Source organism: Meriones unguiculatus, chromosome 9, assembly GCF_030254825.1.
Source record: "Meriones unguiculatus strain TT.TT164.6M chromosome 9, Bangor_MerUng_6.1, whole genome shotgun sequence".
In the NCBI taxonomy this organism is placed as follows: domain Eukaryota; kingdom Metazoa; phylum Chordata; class Mammalia; order Rodentia; family Muridae; genus Meriones; species Meriones unguiculatus.
This window is the reverse complement of record NC_083357.1, coordinates 57356637-57377876: the sequence shown is the minus strand read 5'-3', so window position 1 is coordinate 57377876 and position 21240 is coordinate 57356637. Positions and strand designations below refer to the sequence as shown.

Here is a 21240-nt window from a genome sequence, read left to right as displayed (position 1 = left end):
TACAAATTTAATACACTTTTAGTTTTTTGAATAAGGTTCAGAAGAATAGGTAAACAGGAAGATTAAAAACATCCATATAAAAACAATTCTAGTAGGAATTTTGTTTGTTTTAATGTCTCAAAATACTCAGGTGTCATTTGAACAGCATTTTCAAATCTGTTTTCACTTTTAAATAATCAAGCTCAAATCTAGAATTTAGCCTTCCAAAAGCTTTGTGTTTAGTTACCCCCTACCAAATAACCTATAAATTATAGATCATTAATTTATAGGTTATTAATTATAGGCTATTAATTTCATTTTTAGAAGGTTCATCCTTTCTTTACTCCAAAGATTTTTCCTAAATGGCTTGTTGTGTACACTGATTTTCAAAGTTAGATAACAAAATGTGTTTAGTACCTTTTTGATTGTTCGTTTTGTTTTGAAACAGAGAGTTTCTCTGTGTAGCCCTGGCTGTCCTAGAACTCACTCTGTAGACCAGGCTGGCTTTGAACCCATGAGACATCTGCTGCCTCTGCCTCCCAGAGTACTAGGATTAAAGGCCCCCTTGGAGACAGTCTTACTATGTAGGATGGTACTCATTAGTAGCCCAGGCTAGTCTTGATTCACACTGATCCACCTGCTTCTGCTTTCCAAGTGCTAGCCCATTAATGAAGCTGGTCAACAAGTCCCACCTCCTAAGTGCTGAGCTTACATCTTTGATCTGAACTGTAAACTCCTTCTCATCCATGCCTCGGCGAAGCTTGGTAAACTGGGCTGCTGCTGTGGTGACGGCAGATGGTTCTTCCTCTACCATGGAAGCTGCACTGCTACTTCGTGGTGTGGGGACGGGAGAGTCTCCATATTCTCCTGGGGTCAAAGTGGGACTGTCTAATAAATGGTTGCCTGGCCCCAAAATTCCTGTTGTCATTTCCTGGCTCCGACGGTTAGAAGGCCATTTCCCTGAGAGTACAGCCTGGCAGACGAGGTCAATGCGGTTTATCAGAACGCGATCCTGAAGGGCATAAAATACAACATCAGGAGAGTCTGAACACTATGCAATAATCAGCGACATAACCATGCTATTATTACTATACCAGATACAATGAAAAGAGAGAAAGGAGGTAATTAATACTATCACATCCATAAATAAACTACAGAGTTTCTTAAAAACATAGTTACAGCTAAACAGAGGAGAAACAAGAATCAACACCATCACCCAATTCCCTTTAGATAGTACTGCATCTGTTTCTGGACTCTGCATATGTAGATTTGAGAGTGGTACCTTGGGCCATTCAGAGGCTCTTTGTCTTTCCTGCAGGAGCAGCAGCTCAGGGGTCATTTGTTCTCCATCTTCATTGGGAAATCCATCTTGGGACATAGTGAGGGACAGAAGGCTCTCTTCATCATAGAGCTTTGGGCGGGTTCGGTCAGCAGCTAGAGATCATACAACATGTGTGAGAAAAGATGATAGAATAATGTTAAATTGGAATGGTATTATGTGGAGTAGGCCCAGCGAATAACAGACGTACCCCGACAATTTATCAAATAAAAATTCAACTCTCTCAAGAGGATGCATTTAAAAAAGAAGGGAAGGAGCAGCAAAGGAACGGAGAAAGGCCCACACCCTGTTACATGCACTCACTTAACTTCTCTTCCTTCTCGTCCTCACTTTCATCAGTGCTGGAGCTGGAACTGGATGAGGATGAAGAAGAAGAGGACGATGGTGACAACTTGCTCAAGTCCAGCTCAGAGTCTGAATCATCCTCATCCTCCAGTTTGACTGGTGGAACACTCCGGGGCAGGGGGGCTGTATCTGAAGAGGCTACACGCATTTCATAGTCTTGGGGGGTGAGTCGGCTCCTAGCCACCACCTCATTCTCTAGCTTTAAAGTCAGACTCTCCAGATTGGGGACCTGGACAGCAGTCTCCTCAGGTGACTTTTCAACAGGAGCATCTGGGCGCAGGGGCGATGGTGAGGCAGTACGTGAGGTACACTGCTGGTGCAGCAGTGGAGTGGAACACCGTGACAGGGATGCAGCAGATGCTCCTGCCTGGTGGTTCTGCATATAATTCATGCGAGCAGCCAGAAAAGAGAAGTCTGGGTCCTGCATGATGTTGCAGTCTGTTTGGCTCACCCCATGGCGGGCTGCCCCTCGTAGAAGCTCCCCATCATGACGGACAGGTTCCCACCATTTGGGCAATTCAAGACCTGGAGGCTGACACAATGCCAACCGATCTTCTAAAAGCGGGTGGCATAAAACTTGTTCCCGTAAGCGCCGAAGCAACTCAATACGGTAGAGAGTCCGTGAGGCTCTCTCTTCAGTGATGGGCTCAATGAATAGATTAGGGTCTGGGGGTTCTGCAAGAGACACAAGTAAAAAAAGAAATTAAACACAGGTTGATCTGCTAACAACACAGCCCCATTTACTCTAGACTCAGCAATCTCACCGTCGCCAGCAGCTGGGGGAAGGCGGCACACTTGTCGACACATGGCCACAAAGCCATGGAAGTACTTGGTAAGGCTTTCATCTGTTTTTTTGTCCAGGCGAGCAAAAGTGCGGAAACGGTCCCAGTGAAACTGCATACTGTCAGGGTCGTACTCTACACCAAAGGTAGACACTACCCGATAGAAATCTGTTTGCTCACGCCTTGTCCATCTATGACAGGAAGAGTGATCAGAACACAGGAAAACTGGTTATTTTGTAGGAGCATTTGGAACACTTGAATTACCAAGTAAAAGGGAAAATGATGCAGGCAAACATACCCTGCGCACATTAGGCAATGCTCTTATGAAGTGCAGGCCACTGATAGGATTATACAGCTTGTCTTTCACTATCATGTCTCTATCCACCTTCACAACCAGACACTGGGTTTACATCTATACTAAATCCTTTTCATAATGAATTCCATCTTTGCTTCATTAAAAAAAAAAAGAGTAAGAAAGGGCTGGAGAGATGGCTTAGTGGTTAAGAGTACTTGTTGCTTTTGTAGAGGATCTGGGTTTGGTTCTCAGTAGTTACATAATGGCTTACAACCATCCATAACTCCAGTTCCTGGGGTTTTGCCACCACATCTGACCTTGCTGGGTACCAGGCACATATGTCATGCATAAACATACATGCAGGCAAAACAATCATTCCTACAAGTATATTAAAATTAATTCTCCCCCCCCCTGGGTATGGCAGTGGGCACTGCTAATCCCAGCACTTGGGAGCCAGATGCAGGCAGATCTCTATGAGTTCAAAGCCAGCCTGGTCTACATGGTAAGTTCCAGGCCAACTCGGGCCACATCCCCACCTCAAAAATAAACAAATGACTGACCGAATGACTGAATTAAAACAAAAAACAAAAAAACATGCATGCTGAGAAGACTCAGCGGTCAAGAATGTTTGCTGCTCTGCAGAGGACCAATATTCAGTTTCCAGCACCTACATGGAGTGGCTCACTGATGCCTGAAACTCCAGCTCCAGGGCATCTAATGTCCTCTTCTGGCCTCCATGAGTAACTACAAACAAGTGGCATTCACTTACACAGGCATTACTTAAAAAAAATGAGAAGATCTTAAAGAATATCTACACAGGACACATTCCTATCTTTTTTGTTGTTAAATCTAAACAAACTTTTTTGTTTGTTTGTTTGAAATGTGAGTCTTTGAACATGGAAGGTATAAGTGCTGTACCACTGAGCTATATCCCTAGCCCACAGCAAAATTCTGAAGTACTAAGTAGAGATGAAGGCAGACAAGAGGATCCTTCTCTAGGGAATTTCACATAAACCTTTCCTCACATACTATCTCAGGACAGCTGATGACAATATTACAGCCTAGTTCAAATTCTTGCTATATTATACCGTTGTTGTTTTTCCCGCCTTGCAATTTCTTTGAGCTTAAAGGCTGCTTCACAACGTCGGCGTCTCCGGTCTCCTCGTTCAGCAGCCTCTATCTTCATCTGTTCTCTCTTGTAGCTGCGCTGATAGGCCGTTACTAGGCGGCGAAGCCTAGCTGTTAGGGCAGAGCCTGGAGGCCAGGATAAATGCCCTGGCTGTTGAGTCACCTGGGCTGTGGAAACAAAGCAGAATGAACAGGAAGTGTAGGAAGATGAGGGGAAATGATACTTGTATTTCCACCCATGAAAATGTAAGGCTTTTAGATATCCCAGGACAGGGTAAAACTCAGAGCCAATGATTCCCCCAACCTAACCCTTACAAAGATGTATTGTTTGACCTGGAGTTTACCTTCATCTCCGTCAGTGACTGAGATCTCCTCATCCATCATCATCAAGGGATCACCCTAGAGAAGGAGATCCACCCCACAGGATGGAGAGGGGAGTGAGAGGGGACAAGTTGGCACTCTGAAATCACTTTCTGCTGTATGTCCTTCCGGGGCATCAAGGGATAAGAAAAATTTCTAATGAAAGGAACTCTCACAACCAAAGAAAAAAAAAAAAAAACAAGTAGAACCTGAGCAGTTAGTTCTTAGTAAGAATGAGACTCTGGGACTTAGGAATTCACCAAATAACCTCTGTGAACATCCAGTTTGGGTCCCACCTCCTCCACAAACCATATTAGCCATGCCCCTGAGATGGCACTATAATCTGTGTCATTAATACTTTTACACTCATCTAAGTCTGTGCATCAAGTGTGTGCCTGGTGCCTGTGGAGACCAGAAGAGGGCGTCATATCCTCTGGAACTGGAGTTACAGACAGTTTTGAGGCACCCTGTGGGTTCTGAGAATCTAACCTGGGTCCTCTAGAACAGCAGTCAGTGCCTTTTAACTACTAAGCCATCTTCCCAGCCCTTATAGTTTACGTTCTTATAGCTTATGTATTTTCTATATACACATTAGCATAACTAACATATTCAAGCATAATTAGAATAATATACTTCAAGATTCAGAGAATGGGATAACGATAACTGATAAAAGCTAGACTCAAAACAGTTTCTTACCTCATCATCTGGATCCTTTGGAGGACCCTGGAGGGGTTTATATTCAGGATCTTCACAATCTTTATCAAAATCAATCCTAGAATTATCCAGAAACAAACAAACAAACAAACAAAAAACATAATAATACATATATTCTATCACTAGAAGACCTGGCCAAACATACAACTCAGCAAAGACTACTCTTTAATTTTATGCTTTCAGGAATGTGGGGGCCAGGCTTCAGGCTGTGGTTACGTTATGAACCTCTCCAAAGGAATGAATAATTAGAGGTTGACAAAGTATGTATCAAAATTGCCTGACTTGGAAAAGTGAAACACTTTAACCATTTAAAAAAATAATGTTTGATGTGTATTGGTGTCTCGAGTGTGTGCATGCACTGTGTGAGGCATGCCTAGGTGTGCCTAGGACTGTAGTAATGGATGGCGGTAAGCCGCCATGTGGGTCCTCGGGAAGAACAGCCAATGCTCTTAGCATCTGAGCACCTCTCTCCAGCCCTAACTTTCTGGGATAAAATCTTGTTAAACTTGTTCCTTACACTTATATAATCTTTCTGCTTTAAGCCTCCAGACTACCTGGATTATAGATACAATGCTGTCACAACTAGCAAGAAGTCAAACACTTTGATCCATATTTCCCTGTTCTGTGCTTTCTTTATTGTTTAATTACTTCCCCCCCTTTCACTATTTACCATTTATTAATTTTGCATGGTTTGTGTGGTTTTCTTTCAATAATTTATTTTATTTTATGTGCACTGGTACAAGAGTGTCAGATCCTCTGGAACTGGAATTACAGTTGAGAGCTGCCATGTGGGTGCTGGGAACTGAATCCAGGTCCTCTGGAAGGGCAGCCAGTGCTCTTAACCACTGAGCAATCTCTCCAGTCACCTCCCTCTTTTAAAGATTTAGTTTATGAGTATGTGTGAGTGCCTAAATGTGTGTTTGCGCACTATATGCGTGCTTGTTGTTGGGAAGGATGTCAAATCCCTTAGAACTGAAGCTACAGGCAACTGTAAAGCTGCCATGAGAGTACTAGAAATTAAAACTGGGTCATCCAAAAGAGCAGAAAGTGCTCCTAACTACTGAGCCATCTGTGTTGGTTAGTTTTATGTCAACTTAACATAAGCTTGAATCATCAGAACAGATATCAAAGAGGAGAAACCTCAATTGAGAAAATGCCTCTATAAGATCAGGCGGCAGGCAAGCTTGTAGGGTATTTTTAAAACTAGTGATGATGGGGTAGGGCCCAGTCCACTGTGTGGACTGTTTGAGTTCCTGCCCTAAGAGCTTTTGATGATGCACTGTTAAATGGAACTGTGAATGAAATAGACCCTTTCCTCCCTAAGTTGCTTTGGTCATGGTGTTTCGTCAGAGCAATAGTAACTCCAGTTACAGTTACTATGTCTAGTTAGAGACCTCTCCTCTCCACCCCTCCATGCCCTATTAATAATTTTAAAAAATGTATTAATTTTCACTACTTTGTTCTTGAGCAGAAGGGTGACAGAATGATTTGCAATGAAAATATTTCTTTTCTTGGTCCTGGTAAAGATGTGATCAACAGTCTTGGTCATGCAGATATTTACAGTCTTTAACAAATCTCATCATTGCACAATGTCCCTCAGGTCTCCACATGAGAAGTTTTGTTAAACTCACTGGCACCCAAACCAGGGCAACACTGCCCTACCTGGTGACTCAGTATTAGCATGGCAACTCATCATCGGGACATCTACTCAGGCAAAACGAATAGTTTTATGTCAGATACCATGGGAGAAATGGCAAGTAAGGGCTAAAACTGTCTAAAGCTCTGCAACATAAGTAACCTTTGAAAACTGGTGTCTATTATTATTCAAGAATTAGTTTATCTTCCCAGTTACTATTGCTATACTGAGATCATTGTGTGGGCCTTCTGGAAATAACATAGATCTTCACCTGTAGTTATGGCAATGTGTGACTTAGTGCAGTGTCAGATGGTCCAATCTGCTGGTCGTATTCTTTAGTAAGAATTTATCACACATTAGCATAAACACTATTAAGAATCCTAGTGATGGGATGGGGCATAGTGGCACAGGCCTTTAATCCCAGAATGTGGGATACAGACACAGCTGAATCTCTGTGTTTGAGGTCAGCCTAGTCTACAAAGCAGGTTCCAGGGAGCCAGAGAGACCTGGAACTCTATGAGACCCTGTCTCAAAACAAAAACAAAAGTAAAGTAAAACAAAAAGAAATCTTACTTCATTCATCCAACACTAGAGTTAGAAAGTATCAGCACAAGTAACATAGAGCAGATACCGAGGTAAAGAAAGTTAATACCAATGCTTACCCTTCCACTAGGTCAGAGAAATTATCTAACACCCTATGTTCCGCTGCAATGGCTTTGTCATCTGGCCTGCCAGCCTTTTCCAGGAAGCACAAGGCAGGGTCTGCCCTCATGGTATTGTATTTCTCATAGCCTAGAAGAACAAGGGCCACAGGTTTAAGAAACTGAGATTTGTCTGTGCTTAGTTTGTGCACTGTTAGAATCATTAGAATATGTACGCTAATTTGCTCATAATGAAAAAATATAACTAACTTGGCTAAGTATGAATACTACCGTATTTATAATTTTTATAGTTTTCATCTAGTGATAGATAATAATTTAATAACTCATCTTAAGTTGTCTGGTCTATATAGTTCATTTAAGTGATAGTCTTTTGATCAGCATTCTTAGTACAGACATGAAGTAGCCTAATAACTTATGGATTTTATTACACAGTCTCCAATGACAAACAAGAAACACACTTGAGAGTAAGGGAACTCTTAGTGCATATTTCTACTGAACTTTTCTAAACCTCTGTATATTTCTAGTAAATTAAATGACCACTTTTTTCTTTCTTTCTTTTCTTTTCTTTTCTTTTTTTTTTTAAGATAGGGTCTCTGTATAGCCCTGGATGGCCTGGAACACATGAGATCTACCTGTCTCTGCTGGGATTAAAGGCGTGTCCCACCATGTCTGGCTTGCTAACAATTTTCTTATTGTTACATTTCTCAAAATCATGTATATTAAGTATCTTTATTTTAAGAAGTAAACAGCCAAGTATGTTAAAAAAATACACTCCAGGAGGACACAGTGGCCCATGCCTATAATCTCAGCACTTGGGGAGGCAGAGGCAGGCAGATCTCTGTGAGTTTGAGGCCAGCCTGGTCTACAAAGTGAGTCCAGGACAGCCAAGGTTACACAGAGAAACCCTGTCTCAAAAAGCAAAGAAACATACAAAAATACATTACATCAAAGGATGAAGCTAATATTCACTGATTTTAATGCTTGGAATTTCTTATTAAGCATTAAGAAATTAATTACTTAAGAAATTAGTAAGTACTCACTGCTACCTCAGACCACTAAACTTTTAGACAAGTGAGACATTTAGATAAATAGGATTATTTTAATTTTAGCATGTCCTAAGAAAAATCACTGAAATTAAGTATGGTTATTAACAGGACTTGACATGTATTACTTCTCTTGACTACCTTTTAATACATAGGGAGGTAACCTTACAGCAACCATGGTTACAGGATAGACAAAGGTTTCCCGCCTTCCATTTAACTGTTCACCTGGAATTCCTTAAACATTTAATTATGGAACTAACTAGTTTGCTACAGACACTTAAGAACTAGTTTCTTATTAAACTTAACATTTCTGGTGATGAATTATTTACCACAAACACTTTGTTCAGTGTACTATCTCTTGGCATGCATCTTCAATACAAAAGTAATATGGGAGAAGGTACCTACCATGCTTAAAAACGCCAATGAGCAGGGACTTGTCAGCCTCACTATCCCACCATGTTGTTGGAACCTCCAGCTGATCCACTACTGGGAACCATATGTCAATCTCACTAAATGTGTAAGTCAGTAAAGCAACATTAGAAATAGAAGTGATAATCATTCAAAAGATTTTTAAGGTCGCTTGCTTTATCCTTTACTTTAAATGCTTATGCTTCCACCCTATTTCCATGAACTTGTGCTAAATGTAGGATTAAAGGCCTGACAAGCAAGAAGTCACTCCTGGAGTAAGGAAGGAAGTAAAATAATGAGTAAATAAGAAGATGCTGGTGAGATGGCTCAGTGGTAAAGGTGCTTGCCACCAGGCCCAACAGCCTGAGTTCAGTCCCTGGAACCCACAGAGGAGAGAACCTACGCTGGCAACTTGTCCTCTGAGTGCCACATGCATGCCCTCCCCACAACATAGATCGATTGATCGATAGATAGATGTATGAAGACAGGCTAAATAAAGAACTTTACCTGGCTATAGCACCCCCTAAGACCTTCTCTGCTTGGTCTCCAATAACTTCCTGTCTCAGGTAGTAGAGCATTCGAACTCTCAACAGTACCCTGAAGGGAGGGACAGAGAGATACCTTAGCAACAGTGCAGCAAGCTTTCAAGAGAACTCATCTGAATAGCATTCTTACTTGTTACACTGATGTTTCAAGTGCTTCTTATAACTCTCATCTTGGAACAGAGTATCAGGATTATATTTCCGGATCCAGTCTGCCTTATGAATATCGAAAGTACTTTGTGACTTTACTTTTTTCCCCTTACGCCCACGGGGCACAGGGATAGACAGACCTGGGGAAGGGGAGACATCGAAAACTTGGATTGAGAAAAACCCTGACACCTGAAAAGGACTAGATACCCCGTAGAAAGATGAAAGGGTAGGAGCTGATAATTACCTGAATGATTCTGCAATTCTTTTGTCTTGCCATTTTCAGCAGGGCTAATCAAGTCCCAAATGAAGCTTTTGATATTCTCATCCCCACGGTAGTGTAGAAGACAATATACAAGGATGGCACGGCAGATTGTCTCTACATCTCTTTCAGTCATTCGTCGCTTAAAACGTCCATGAGACAAAATGTCTCGCCAACGTCCCCAGCTAACAAAAAAGAAAGGCAACAACACAAATATTTTTTAGGAAATTCAAGTTTAGGGATATTCCCCTGGATCCCAGAATTGTCGTCACCCTCAAAAGCGGAAAACAAACAGAAGCTCCCTTAAAGGTGAAGTGTTTCTAATGTGATGCTTCTTGGCCTCCAATCTCAAGGGCAACAGGGAGTCAGGAGTCAGCACAGAGACGCCCTACTGCTCATGGCAAGTTGCATTCTTACCCATATACCAGGAGATGTTTTTCCACCCGAAAGCAGTCAGTGCGCCCATAGGTGTGATGACGGTCATGCCTTCGGGAGCGTGGCCGCTCATCATCTTCACTTTCCAAATCAGAAAACTCAACCAGGTCGTCATCTTTCAGAGTGCTGAAGTGTCGAGTCTGTTTCCGAACTCGAGGTGTGTCAATCACCAAGTTATTCTTTACAAAGAACAGGAGATATAACTATGATATGCTCATAGGAGAAGAGTGAACACTACGGATTGATATAATCTCGAATTTAAGTTATGAAATGTAGTCTGGTTTTGTGTGTCAATACGATATGTTAGAGTCATCAGAGAGGAAACACCCTCAGTTGAGAAAATGCCTCCATAACATCCAGCTGTAAGGCATTCTCTAAATTAGTGATCAGTGGGGGAGGGCCCAGCCCACTGTGGGTGGTGCCATCCCTGTGGTAGTAGTCCTGGGTTTTAGAAGAAATCAAGCAGAGCAAGCTAAAAAGCAAGCCAGTAGGCAGTACCCTCCATGGTTTCTGCATCAGCTCCTGCCTACAGGTTCCAGCTCTCTTTGAGTTCCTGTCCTGACTTCCCCCAATGATGGATTGTGATCTGGAACCTTTTCCTCCCCAACTTGCTTTTTGTCATGGTGTCTCTTGCAGCAATAAAACCCTAAAACAAGCTGATACCAGGGGTATTGCTGTGATAGAATTGACCATGCTTTTGTTTGGAGGAATGCAGATTTTGGGACTTTGGGTTAGGAAAGCAGTGAAAGGCTTTAAGCAATGCTTAATGGGCCATACTAGTAGAAAGATAAAAGACAGTGGTGATGAGCATGATTTGAACTGCGGGGGCCTGGCTCAAGAGGTTTCAGAGGAGAAGTTTAATATGTTGCCTAGAGATTGTTCTTGTGATACTTTGGTGAAGAATGTGGCTGCTTTTTGCCTTTGTCCAAAGAGTCCACCTGAGGCTAAGAAGAAGAGATCTAGATTAAATGCAGTGGCAAAGGAAATCTCCAAACAGCCTAATAGACTCTGTCCTGTGGCTCACTCTTAATAGAAACAGAGTAGTCTGCAAAAAAAAAAAAAAAAATACAAAATATATAATTCAAGGATTAAAGGGCACCAGGAAGTAGAACGGAGCTACATTCTGTGTTCCAGGATATTAAATGGAATTAAGGAAGTGGTGACCTCAGGGCAAGAACCTACCCAGTTAAGCTTCCATCTTGTGGAAAGGAATTAAAGAAAAGCTTAGGTTCGGGCATGGTGGTACATGCCTTTAATCCAAGCAACCAGGAACCAGAGGCCTGCAGACCTCTGAATTCAAGGTCAGTCTGGTCTACAGAGCAAGTTCCAGAACAGGCAAGTTTAGGTAGTGAAGGAAACCATGGAAAACAGAAAGCTGGTGAAGATGTGATTGAACAAGGGGCCATATTACAGCCCCAGCAAGCAGCAGAACTCGACAGCTTTGGCCATGTGGTTCTGGCTTTTTTCTTTTTTGAAACAGAGTGTCTCTGTTTGCAGTCTTGGCTGTCCTGGAACTCACTCCTCAGACTAGGACAGCCTCTAACTCACAAAGATCTGCTTGACTCTGCTTCCTGGGATTACAGGCATAACTGCCACCTGGATAACAGGTAAGTATTTGTAGAGGGTATTTCAGGTAGAGAAAGTTTCCACAAACTTTTTATATTATATTCTAGCATAAGTTTCAATTAACACTAAAGAGCTGGAACGGCAGAAGAGTGCAAGAACTTTGTCTCCTACAGTATTTCCCTCAAAGGAAAGGTATGCTCACCTTGCTGTTCAGCATATCCATGTCTAGGTCTGCCTTTTTGGCCCATTTTTGCCAAAAGTTTGGATCATCCAAGGAAATATCTGTCCTATTTTCAGAAGCAACAAAGCTTGCCTAAAGAGAAACAAATACAGAGTAAAGTTATGTACAGTGTTTTTATGGACAAAGGGAAATTCGCCAGTATTTAAAAACATTTAAATCCTGGAGATTGCTGAATCCATCTATGTCTGCCCATATAGGATCTGCCACACGTAGAACGTGCCTTGGCAAAGGTAGAACCTTTCCCTTCAGACTCAATAGTGATGGTTGTGGTCCGTCTTAGCAGGATTTGATCTATGTCCTCTTCACAGAACTTAGAACCCTCATCGTCTTCCTCCATTATGGCTGCATATGCACCTTTCCTTAAGAGATCTTCAATCTCTTTCTTAGAGAACTGTTGAATCTGTAAAAACCAATACAAAGATAAAACTCCTACAGTAAGAATAATCTTGACGTTTTATTGTACTGTAAGAAATAATCATCAGGCTGGGCACGATGGCGCACACCCTTAACCCCAGCACTTTGGAGGCAGGTCTATGTAAGGTCAAGACCAGGCTGGTCTACAAAGTCCAGGACAGCCAAGGCCAGCTATATAGAGAAATCCTGTCTCAATAAAAACATGGAAAAAAAAAAAAAAAACAAAAAAAACCAAAAAAACCCAAAACCAACAAAACTTGAAAAAAGAAGTATTTGATAATCTAAACATTCTGTGCAAAACTGCATTTGGACTGGCAAGATGCCTCATCAGGTAAAGCTGCTCACCTCAGTGCAAGCCTGGTGACCGACCCTAACTCAATTTCCAGAACTCACAGTGGAAGACCTGATTCCATAAAGTTGTCCTGACTTCTATAAGCTCATGCACATGTTCACACACATACCACAAACTCATCTACACACTTACTCCAGTAATGTTGCCATCTCGACCACTCATGGACTGAAGCACAGCCTTATCCAATCCCAACTTGAGACTAGCTTTATCAAACATCTCTCTCTCATAGGAATTACGAGTGATGAGCCTGTACACTTTCACAGCTTTGCTCTGTCCAATTCGATGACAACGTGCTTGGGCCTAGTTAAAAAAGAGAACAAAGTATAAATAACACTGTCTTAATTCTTCACACTCATAAAGGGCTATGAAATCAACTCAAAATCAAAATTCAATTTCAAAAAGAAATTTCTGGCCCATCTTGTAGAATGGGAGTCAGCAAACTAGTTTGTATGTGTATTTTTTTCTATAAATGAAATCTGATTTCAAACACAGACCCATCCATTTATATTGTCCATTGTTTCTTTCATGCCTCAGGATCATAAGTATCTGAAACAAAAACTATAGATTCCAAAGACTACAACATTTAGTATTAGGTTTTTCTTTCTTTTTTCCTGAGACATGGTTTTTCTGTGTAGCATTGGCAGTTCTAGAACTTGCTCTATAGTCTAGGCTGGCTTCGAACTCAGAGATCTGCCCAAGGCATACGCCACCACCACTTTTATAGGTTTTTATAGAATGTTAGCTAACTCGACCTTGCTTATATAATTACAATTAATTTCCACTTCTTTGAAAGAAGGGTCTTTCTAAGAGATCATGATCTCATTAAAAAACCTCTTGGATTAGGCAAGTAGTATGCCAAAAAAAAAAAAAAAAAAAAAAAAAAAAGTTTTTTTTTTTTCCTTTACCTGCAGGTCGTTCTGTGGATTCCAGTCTGAATCAAAGATAATACAGGTGTCAGCAGCTGTAAGGTTAATACCAAGTCCACCAGCACGGGTACATAACAAGAAGACAAAGCGGTCCGAGTCAGGCTTGCTGAAGCGGTCGATAGCGGCTTGCCGAAGATTGCCTCTAACTCTCCCGTCAATACGTTCATACAAGTACCTGGAGAAGAGGGCAGGCAGCACAGTGGGTAAAACCGGCTAAGTAGAAAACAAGGTCTTTCAAGTGCCAGACAAACATTCTAACCACGGAACTATTAACCAACTCTCCTTGAAGCTTTATGAAGATGTAATAACCACAAGACGTTTTAGAATGGCTCATTTCTTACCTCCTCTGGATGAGATAATCCTCCAGAATATCTAGACAGCGTACCATCTGGGAGAAAATCAGAACTTTATGGCCACCAGCTTTAAGCTTTGGAAGTAACTTGTCAATAAGAACTAATTTGCCAGCTGAGCGAACCATGGCCTGCAGGTGGAAATCTTGAGGTATAATGTGGCAAGCTTCCCGAAATTCCATCAGGATCTTCTCTTCTGCACCTGCAAATAAAATAGTAAAAGTTAATGTTGAGGATAAACGAAAACATATAAAATCTCATTTAATATAGTGGCTTGAGGTAAGTAAACAAAGTAAAAAGTAGTATGATCTTGTTTTGTTTTTTCCAAGATAAGGTTTTTCTGTGTAGTCTGGTCATCTAGGAACTCACTTTGTAGACCAGGCTGGCCGCGAACTCACAGGTAACCACATGCCCCTGCTTCTGGAGCACTGGGATTAAAGGTGTGTGCCATCACACCCAGTTAAGAAGTATGATCTTTTATCCTTCTTCCCTCCCTCTCTAACCACACATGCACAACACTTGCATGACACTTGTAACTTTGTGCCCAAGTTCACTCTGAGGCCAAAGTAAGATGTCAGGTGTTTTGCTCTACCATTCCCATCAGAGGGTCTATTGACAGAGGATCTCAAGCTGACCAACTTGGAGCGAGGCCAGCAATCCTCTTGTTTCTACTCCATGGCATTTAAGTTACAAGTGTGAGTAGTCATGCCTAGGTTTTTTATATGCTTATGTTGGGGCAGTAAATCCATCTCCTTTAGTGGCATTTTTCTCAAAAATTTAGCAGCAAAATATATAAACTAATCTTCCACCCTTATATAAAACATTCTAAGGCAGGTCTTTCCTAAATAAACTGAATTTAAAAAACCATGTAAATAACACGGACAGGAAAATATGCACTAAATAAAATGGAACATATACATACAGCCATTCCTCCCCCCAAAATTCAAAAGAAAGTATCAGTAAGAACATTTATCCAGAACATAGAATTATTACTCATGAGTTACTACTCATGAAATTGCACATAAAAAAAATGTATTTAATTTGGGATTTTATGTAAAACCAAGAAAATAGAAATAACCGGGGGGGGGGGGGGGGGTTCCAAGATGGCTCAGTACATAAAGGTGCTGTCCATGCAAGCCTGGCAACCTGAGTCTGATCCCTATAACCCACATAAAGGTGGAAGGAGAGAACAAATTTTACATTATTGTCAAATCCCAATCACTTTCTCTCTCACCCACACACACACAATAGCTAGTATAGAAAATATTCAGAGATATTTAAGATAATACATGAGAATCTTGTTTTTAAAAGGACAATCTTTTCCTAAGCCACAGTCCATATCCTAGTTACATTTGGATACATCAGTTAGTGTGTCTTTCTAGGGCTTTAATTCACTCACCATTGATGAGGTATGGGTGATTACAGCACTTGCGTAACTCCATCATCGTGTTTAGCAGATTAGGCATGTTGGTATGTCCTGCCCCTTTGGAAAGGAAGGAGAAATTCTTCTCTAAAATAGCTCGGTAGTATTTCTTCTGGATGTTGGTCAGTTCTACTTCAATAATAGTTTCCTGTTTGGGAGCCAAATTCTTTTCAACATCCTCTTTGAGTCTTCTCAGCATCATTGGCTTTAGAATGGCCTGAAGCTTTTGAACCTGTGGTTCATTATAAAGAGAAACAGAAACCACTAACATTACCTTACATTATAGAGAGAAGAAACAAATAAGATTATCTGGAAAAATAAAAAATTAGTTCTCCACTATCTGAAGAAAAAAAAAATATATATATATATATATTCATATGGCTACAGGTGATATGGGCAAAACTTCAGAAAGGTCTCAGGTCCTGCGTTAAGAAAGACCTCATCAGACAGATTTCTTACCTGCTCCTCTGTCTTGAGATCCCCAAAATCCTTAAGAAACTCTGATTCTGAAGGGAACTGTGACGGTTCCAAGAAATGAAGTAGGCTGAAGAGTTCCTCTACAGTATTTTGCAATGGTGTTCCTGTGAGTAACACTTTATGCTCCTGTATTTGAGAAGATAGAACTTGCAGAGATCCCATCAAGTACAGTTACTTTAGTTTTAGTTTATCGACACTACTATGGTAATGGGCCAGATTACTGCCTTCACTTTTTTTTCTTGCTTACTTATTGACTAACAAAAAACATTTAGTAAATGCCCTTATCTAACATACTGAAACTAAGTAAATACTGTCTTAAGCTAAATAAAGTACTAGTAACTCGGATACACTATTTCCAAATTCTTGTCTTTCCCACAGAAATCCTAACTCTCCCCTCTATAGAATGTTTTTGTGGTGGACTAGATATGCCTGTGAGTTCTCTGTAGTTCCTCTTAGTAAGGCTCACCCCTTGAATTCAAGCTTCCCTTTGCCTGGCTCTTACAAAGACAATGCACTGAAGTGACAGGTGAGTCACAGAGCTCAAGGACTCTGCAGCTCCACTTGGCCCTTTTCAGCACTGTCCTGAGAACATGTTGTAAAGGAAGCCCACCCAATCTGGCTCACTAGAAGGCGAGAGGCCACGTGTGATGCAAGCTAAGTATGGCAGCGAACACCTAGTATCCAGTCAGTCACAGCAACATTAATAATCCAGGAAAAGTCAGTGTGGGGGTTAGAGTTGGGAGGGGGGTGGTGGCAGCAGCAGCACACATCTTTAATCCCAATACTTGGGAGGCAGAAGCAGGTCTGAGTTCCAGGCCAGCCTGGTCTACAGAGTGAGTTCCAGGAAAGTTAGGGCTACACAGAAAAATCCTGTCTATAAAAACCAACAAAACAACAACAAAACCAAACCAACCCAGGAAAGTCTACTAGACCATATTAGCTGAATGTGGCCCAAGTGGCTCAATTGGAGAATTAAAAAAAAAATATATATAGTTGTTGTTTTAAATATTAATCTTTGGGATAGGTAACTAAGCTTCCTTTCCATTGTTTCTCATGATTAAAAAGCACTAATTTACAATTCATTTCCAAATCTAAAGCTTATAATGAAAGTTCCTTAATACAAGGTTCTCTCCTAGATTAGTGCACTTTTCATTTCACAGGGAAATTAGATTAAATTTCAGAGTTTCTACAAGTCACTTTGGGAGCTCACCAGGTCCATGTGCTTGAGACTATCGAGTAGCTTGCAATTACGGTTCTTCAGGCGATGGGCTTCATCGATGATGACACAACGCCATTCAATTTCACGAAGTTCAGGACAGTCTGACAAAATCATCTCAAAAGTGGTGATCAAAGCATCAAACTTATATGCACCTGGGATGAGGCGACCCTAATCATGAAATTGGTACAGTTAGAGGGGGCACCCCTGAAACACATGTCCACCTGCAGAGTTCTGAATTTCCTTGATATATATAAGGAAGTTTAACATACAGTACCACTGCACCACTGCCAACTTCTGTCACTGTTTATACTAACAAAAAGCAGTGTGAGTGCGAATCACTGAATATGATGTGCACTTTTCTCAACAGATGCAGCTTCTTGGGAAAATAACAGGCCCACCTTATTGAGTGCAGCTGAACATTTCTGACTGTTGTATGCTTCGCTGGTATAAATCTGTCTTAGATCATGCAATGGTTAGCAATGAGATCCGGGGCTGGAGAGGTGGCTCAGTGGTAGAAAACACTGGCTGCTTTTCCAGAGGACCTGGGTTCAATTCCCAGCACCCACATGGCAGCTCACAACTGTATGTAACTACATGAAAAAAAAAAAAAAGTTCTCACTGCCCTACAGCCTTGGGGAAAAAAAACAAAACAAAAACATACCACAGGGGGAAAAAAAGTGGAAACCAAGCTAAGCAGTTTCCCGTAACCTAGTTCACTTAGGAATCTAAGATAAGAGGAGCACAAGTTTGAGGCCAACTGAGCTAAATATTGAGTCCTTATCTCAAAAACACTAAAATAAATAAACAAAAAAAGTAATATGTAGTCTAATATCTGACAGAAATCAAATAATTTCAACAAAACAAAAAACTACAATACAATAAAATTTAGCTTAGAAGCAAAAATATAATACAAGAAACAAAGCAGTAATTAATAAAATCTGCTATTAATACAAAAAAGATGATTCAAAATTTTTCCCTTACAAAAAGCATCTTCTATTAAAATTTCAGTTATTAAAAAAAGGTCAAATGCACATTTACGTTTATTACCACATTTAAGTTTATCACTGAAAAATAAAACACAGCAGTGCTATTAAAACTTTATTTAAAATACAGCTGAGTGTGGTGGTATATACGTATGCATCATTTCAGCCTTTAGGAACTGAAGCCAATTTAGGTTATAAGTATGATTTTCTCAAAACAAAGCAATCCCTCACAATTATGTATTTACATATTAAACCAGAACATTCAGTGACTGACAATGACTATTGGGTAGAAACAGCAAAATCAAATTACATCACTACATAAAAAAACACCTCAAGCAACATATAGCCTCAGTGAGCATCTTTAATACATATGTAGCTCCTGAAATACTAGGTACCTTGGCCTACTTTCTCCAGCACAGCATTCTCAAGACATACAACTCACCCGTGAGTCTTTACAGTACATTTCATACTGCTGAATCATTTGTCGGCTGGCCAGGCTGCCATGGTACACAATAGTGTTCATCTCTGTCCATGTATTGAATTCTCGCTCCCAGTTAGTAATGGTGGACAATGGAGCAATGACCAAAAATGGACCATGGATGCCTACATTATATACCTCCTGTAAGAAGGCAATTGACTGAATAGTTTTGCCTAATCCCATTTCATCAGCCAGGATGCAGTTCTGCCTGTAGATTTTTGGGGGGGGGAGGGGGTAGGAACAGGGAGAAGAACATGCCAAAAATTTATCACAAAACAAAAGTACCTAGAAAAAATTATTTTGATAAAATGTCTGAAACTAATTGTCAGACTAAGCCTATATGTTATAAGCTAAGTGTTTTCTTTACCTGTTATACCAATTAAAGAGGAGCCAGTTGACCCCTTCTAATTGATATTCCCGTAATTGGTTTCTGTTTTTATATTCATGGGACAGTTCCAATTTCTTCCAGGCACTTGCCTGTGGACGATTCTAAAAAGTAAAAAGTTTGAATTAGTGGAGCAGTGAAACTAATAAAATAACTAATTCTAGTATTTTAATCAAATGAAAAACATTGCTTGGGTTATAACATGTGGAATAAACTTAAATTAAATTCATGACTGCATGTTATTTCAAAAGAAAGATTGCCCACTGGATACTTTAGGAAGATGCCAGGAAACTACATTTAGAGGGATGGAAAGAGAGTTCAAGAGTGAAGAACACTGGCCACTCTTCCAGAAGTCCTTAGTTCAATTCTAGCATCCACAGGAAAGCTCAAAAAATGTCTGTAAATGAAGATTGGGATTCAATGCCTTCTTCTGGTGTGCTGACAAGACACCCACACACATAAGATAAATAAATATTTAAAAAATATAAAAAAATATATATAGAGAGAAATTCAGAATGACATCCTTAAAGAAATTTGGGGGCTAGGCTGGAAAAATGGCTCAGTGGTTAAGAGCACTGGCTGCTCTTCCAGAGGAACTGGTTTAATTCCCAGCAACCACATAGTGGCTCACAACCATCTATAATGTGATCTGATGGCCTCTTCTGGCATGCAGGTGTACATGAAGATAGAGCACCCATATACAAAAAATAATGAAAATTTGGTGCAGTGATGCAAGTTATTCTAGTCCTCATGAGGCTGAGGGAGAGGCAGGTAGAACTCTGAGTTCGAGGCCCAGCCTAATCTATAGAGCAAGTTTCAGGATAGCCAGGACTACACAGAGAAATCCTATCTCAAAAAACTAAACCAAGCAACCAACCAACCAGCCAAACAAACAAATAAATCAAGATTCTTTTTGTGTTGTTTTGGGGGACAGTATCTATCTCATTATCTTCCTTACCTTGTACTTTCAATACTATGTCAATATCTTAAGTACCTGAAAGACAGGTCTGTGCTCTAATGCCTAAATCTAGATAGTGATGACATCACAAAATACAACCTGACTGTAGTACCATTACGTATGAACAAGCTTACTGATCACCCTCTTCTGTCTGTTTGAATCTCTAGAAGTGGTGTCTAATAATAAAACTTTTTGCAACCCTCCACCTGTCCCCCCCTTAAAAAAAAAAGAAAGAAAGAAAGTCAGACATGGTGGTGTACTCCTTTAATCTCAGCACTCAGGAGGCAGAGGTAGGCAGATCTCTGTGAGTTTGAGGTCAGCCTGGTCTACAAAGCAAGTCTTGGACAGCCAAGGCTAACTACACAGAGAAACCCTGTCTCGAAAACAAACATCCACATAAATGAATATATAATTTTTTTGAAAAGACCATTGCTTTTTTTTTTTTTTTTTTGGGGGGGTAGTATCTCATCTTGACCAGGCTGACCTTGCACTTTCAAAACTCCCACCTCAATGACTCAAGCAGCTAGCATACTCATGTAATCTCAGTGCTCAGGAGGCAGAGGCAGGTAGATCTTTGTGAGTTCAAGGCCAGCCTGATCTACACAGAGAGATCTTGGCTTTAAAAAAGAGAGAGAGAGAGAGAGAGAACCTTTTAGGCAAATCCTGAAATAATTAGAAATGAAATGAAGGAATGTTAATTTGATTTAAAATAAGGCACATGACTGACCATGTATTAATAATTTTTGCTTTAGTGATGGGTACATTATACTATTTAGTTTACCCTTCCTTACATGTTAAGAGAACTTCCATAATAGAAAGATAAACCAAAAAAAACTTCTTGCCAAGGCTGACCTGAGCAATAAAGCCTTGATAGTCCTTTACACTACTACATTTACCTTCTAAATCCAAATGTACCTACCACCCTTTTGAGTTCTGGATGCCTTGACTGGATCCGTTTAAATTCCCGAATCTTGCCTTCATCAACATCCTCTTTTAGCTCCCATGTACTGTCTTCATAGGGCAGAGAGCACCATTTCACCAGGTAATAAATTACAGGCTAGGAGAAAGGAAAGCCAAAACAGCAGTGATTAAAGGTTAAGAACTTGACTCTAACACCAGATTACTAAGCATCAGCTTTATAGGTGCTAAAAAACACCAGATTGAATCAACCAACTACTGGGTGGAGAGAATTTAGAAATTCTGAAGCTCCAACAATAATACTGTTCTATAGGCATCCACAGTGGAAGATACTCATGTATGTGTATGTGTGTGTGTGTGTAATAACACTCCTATTTCCGCTGGGCTGGAGTACGGGAAAATGTTGACTGCCCTGGGTTTGATGCCAGGTACTACAAAAACAAAATTAAAAAGATAACCAATCACTCTTGTGA

General features: G+C 40.5%; 1 protein-coding gene and 1 non-coding gene across 7 annotated transcripts in view; both read right to left on the bottom strand.

Annotated features, from left to right (window-relative positions):
* The window catches only part of Chd8 (chromodomain helicase DNA binding protein 8), a 68819-nt gene that overhangs the window by 5853 nt on the left and 41726 nt on the right, over positions 1 to 21240 (bottom strand). For 4 of the 6 annotated variants that reach the window (XM_021652317.2, XM_021652319.2, XM_060391227.1 and 1 more), the window contains exons 11-34: positions 20769 to 20906; positions 18874 to 18995; positions 18471 to 18714; positions 17037 to 17213; positions 15809 to 15952; positions 15326 to 15581; positions 13918 to 14128; positions 13556 to 13751; positions 12783 to 12950; positions 12105 to 12284; positions 11846 to 11956; positions 10060 to 10256; positions 9628 to 9827; positions 9367 to 9547; positions 9199 to 9288; positions 8689 to 8792; positions 7241 to 7370; positions 4925 to 5000; positions 4213 to 4267; positions 3829 to 4036; positions 2428 to 2636; positions 1622 to 2338; positions 1262 to 1413; positions 692 to 991 (exon numbers count right to left, since the gene is read on the bottom strand). In XM_021652317.2, the coding sequence (XP_021507992.1) occupies positions 692 to 991; positions 1262 to 1413; positions 1622 to 2338; positions 2428 to 2636; positions 3829 to 4036; positions 4213 to 4267; positions 4925 to 5000; positions 7241 to 7370; positions 8689 to 8792; positions 9199 to 9288; positions 9367 to 9547; positions 9628 to 9827; positions 10060 to 10256; positions 11846 to 11956; positions 12105 to 12284; positions 12783 to 12950; positions 13556 to 13751; positions 13918 to 14128; positions 15326 to 15581; positions 15809 to 15952; positions 17037 to 17213; positions 18471 to 18714; positions 18874 to 18995; positions 20769 to 20906 (4566 nt within the window). The remainder of the gene's footprint in view (positions 1 to 691; positions 992 to 1261; positions 1414 to 1621; positions 2339 to 2427; positions 2637 to 3828; positions 4037 to 4212; positions 4268 to 4924; positions 5001 to 7240; positions 7371 to 8688; positions 8793 to 9198; positions 9289 to 9366; positions 9548 to 9627; positions 9828 to 10059; positions 10257 to 11845; positions 11957 to 12104; positions 12285 to 12782; positions 12951 to 13555; positions 13752 to 13917; positions 14129 to 15325; positions 15582 to 15808; positions 15953 to 17036; positions 17214 to 18470; positions 18715 to 18873; positions 18996 to 20768; positions 20907 to 21240) is intronic. The other 2 variants (XM_021652321.2, XM_060391226.1) reach the window with 1 other exon arrangement.
* On the bottom strand, positions 6534 to 6643 carry LOC132656677 (small nucleolar RNA U6-53/MBII-28). The gene has a single exon (XR_009594392.1). It is a non-coding gene; the product is annotated as a small nucleolar RNA U6-53/MBII-28 (small nucleolar RNA).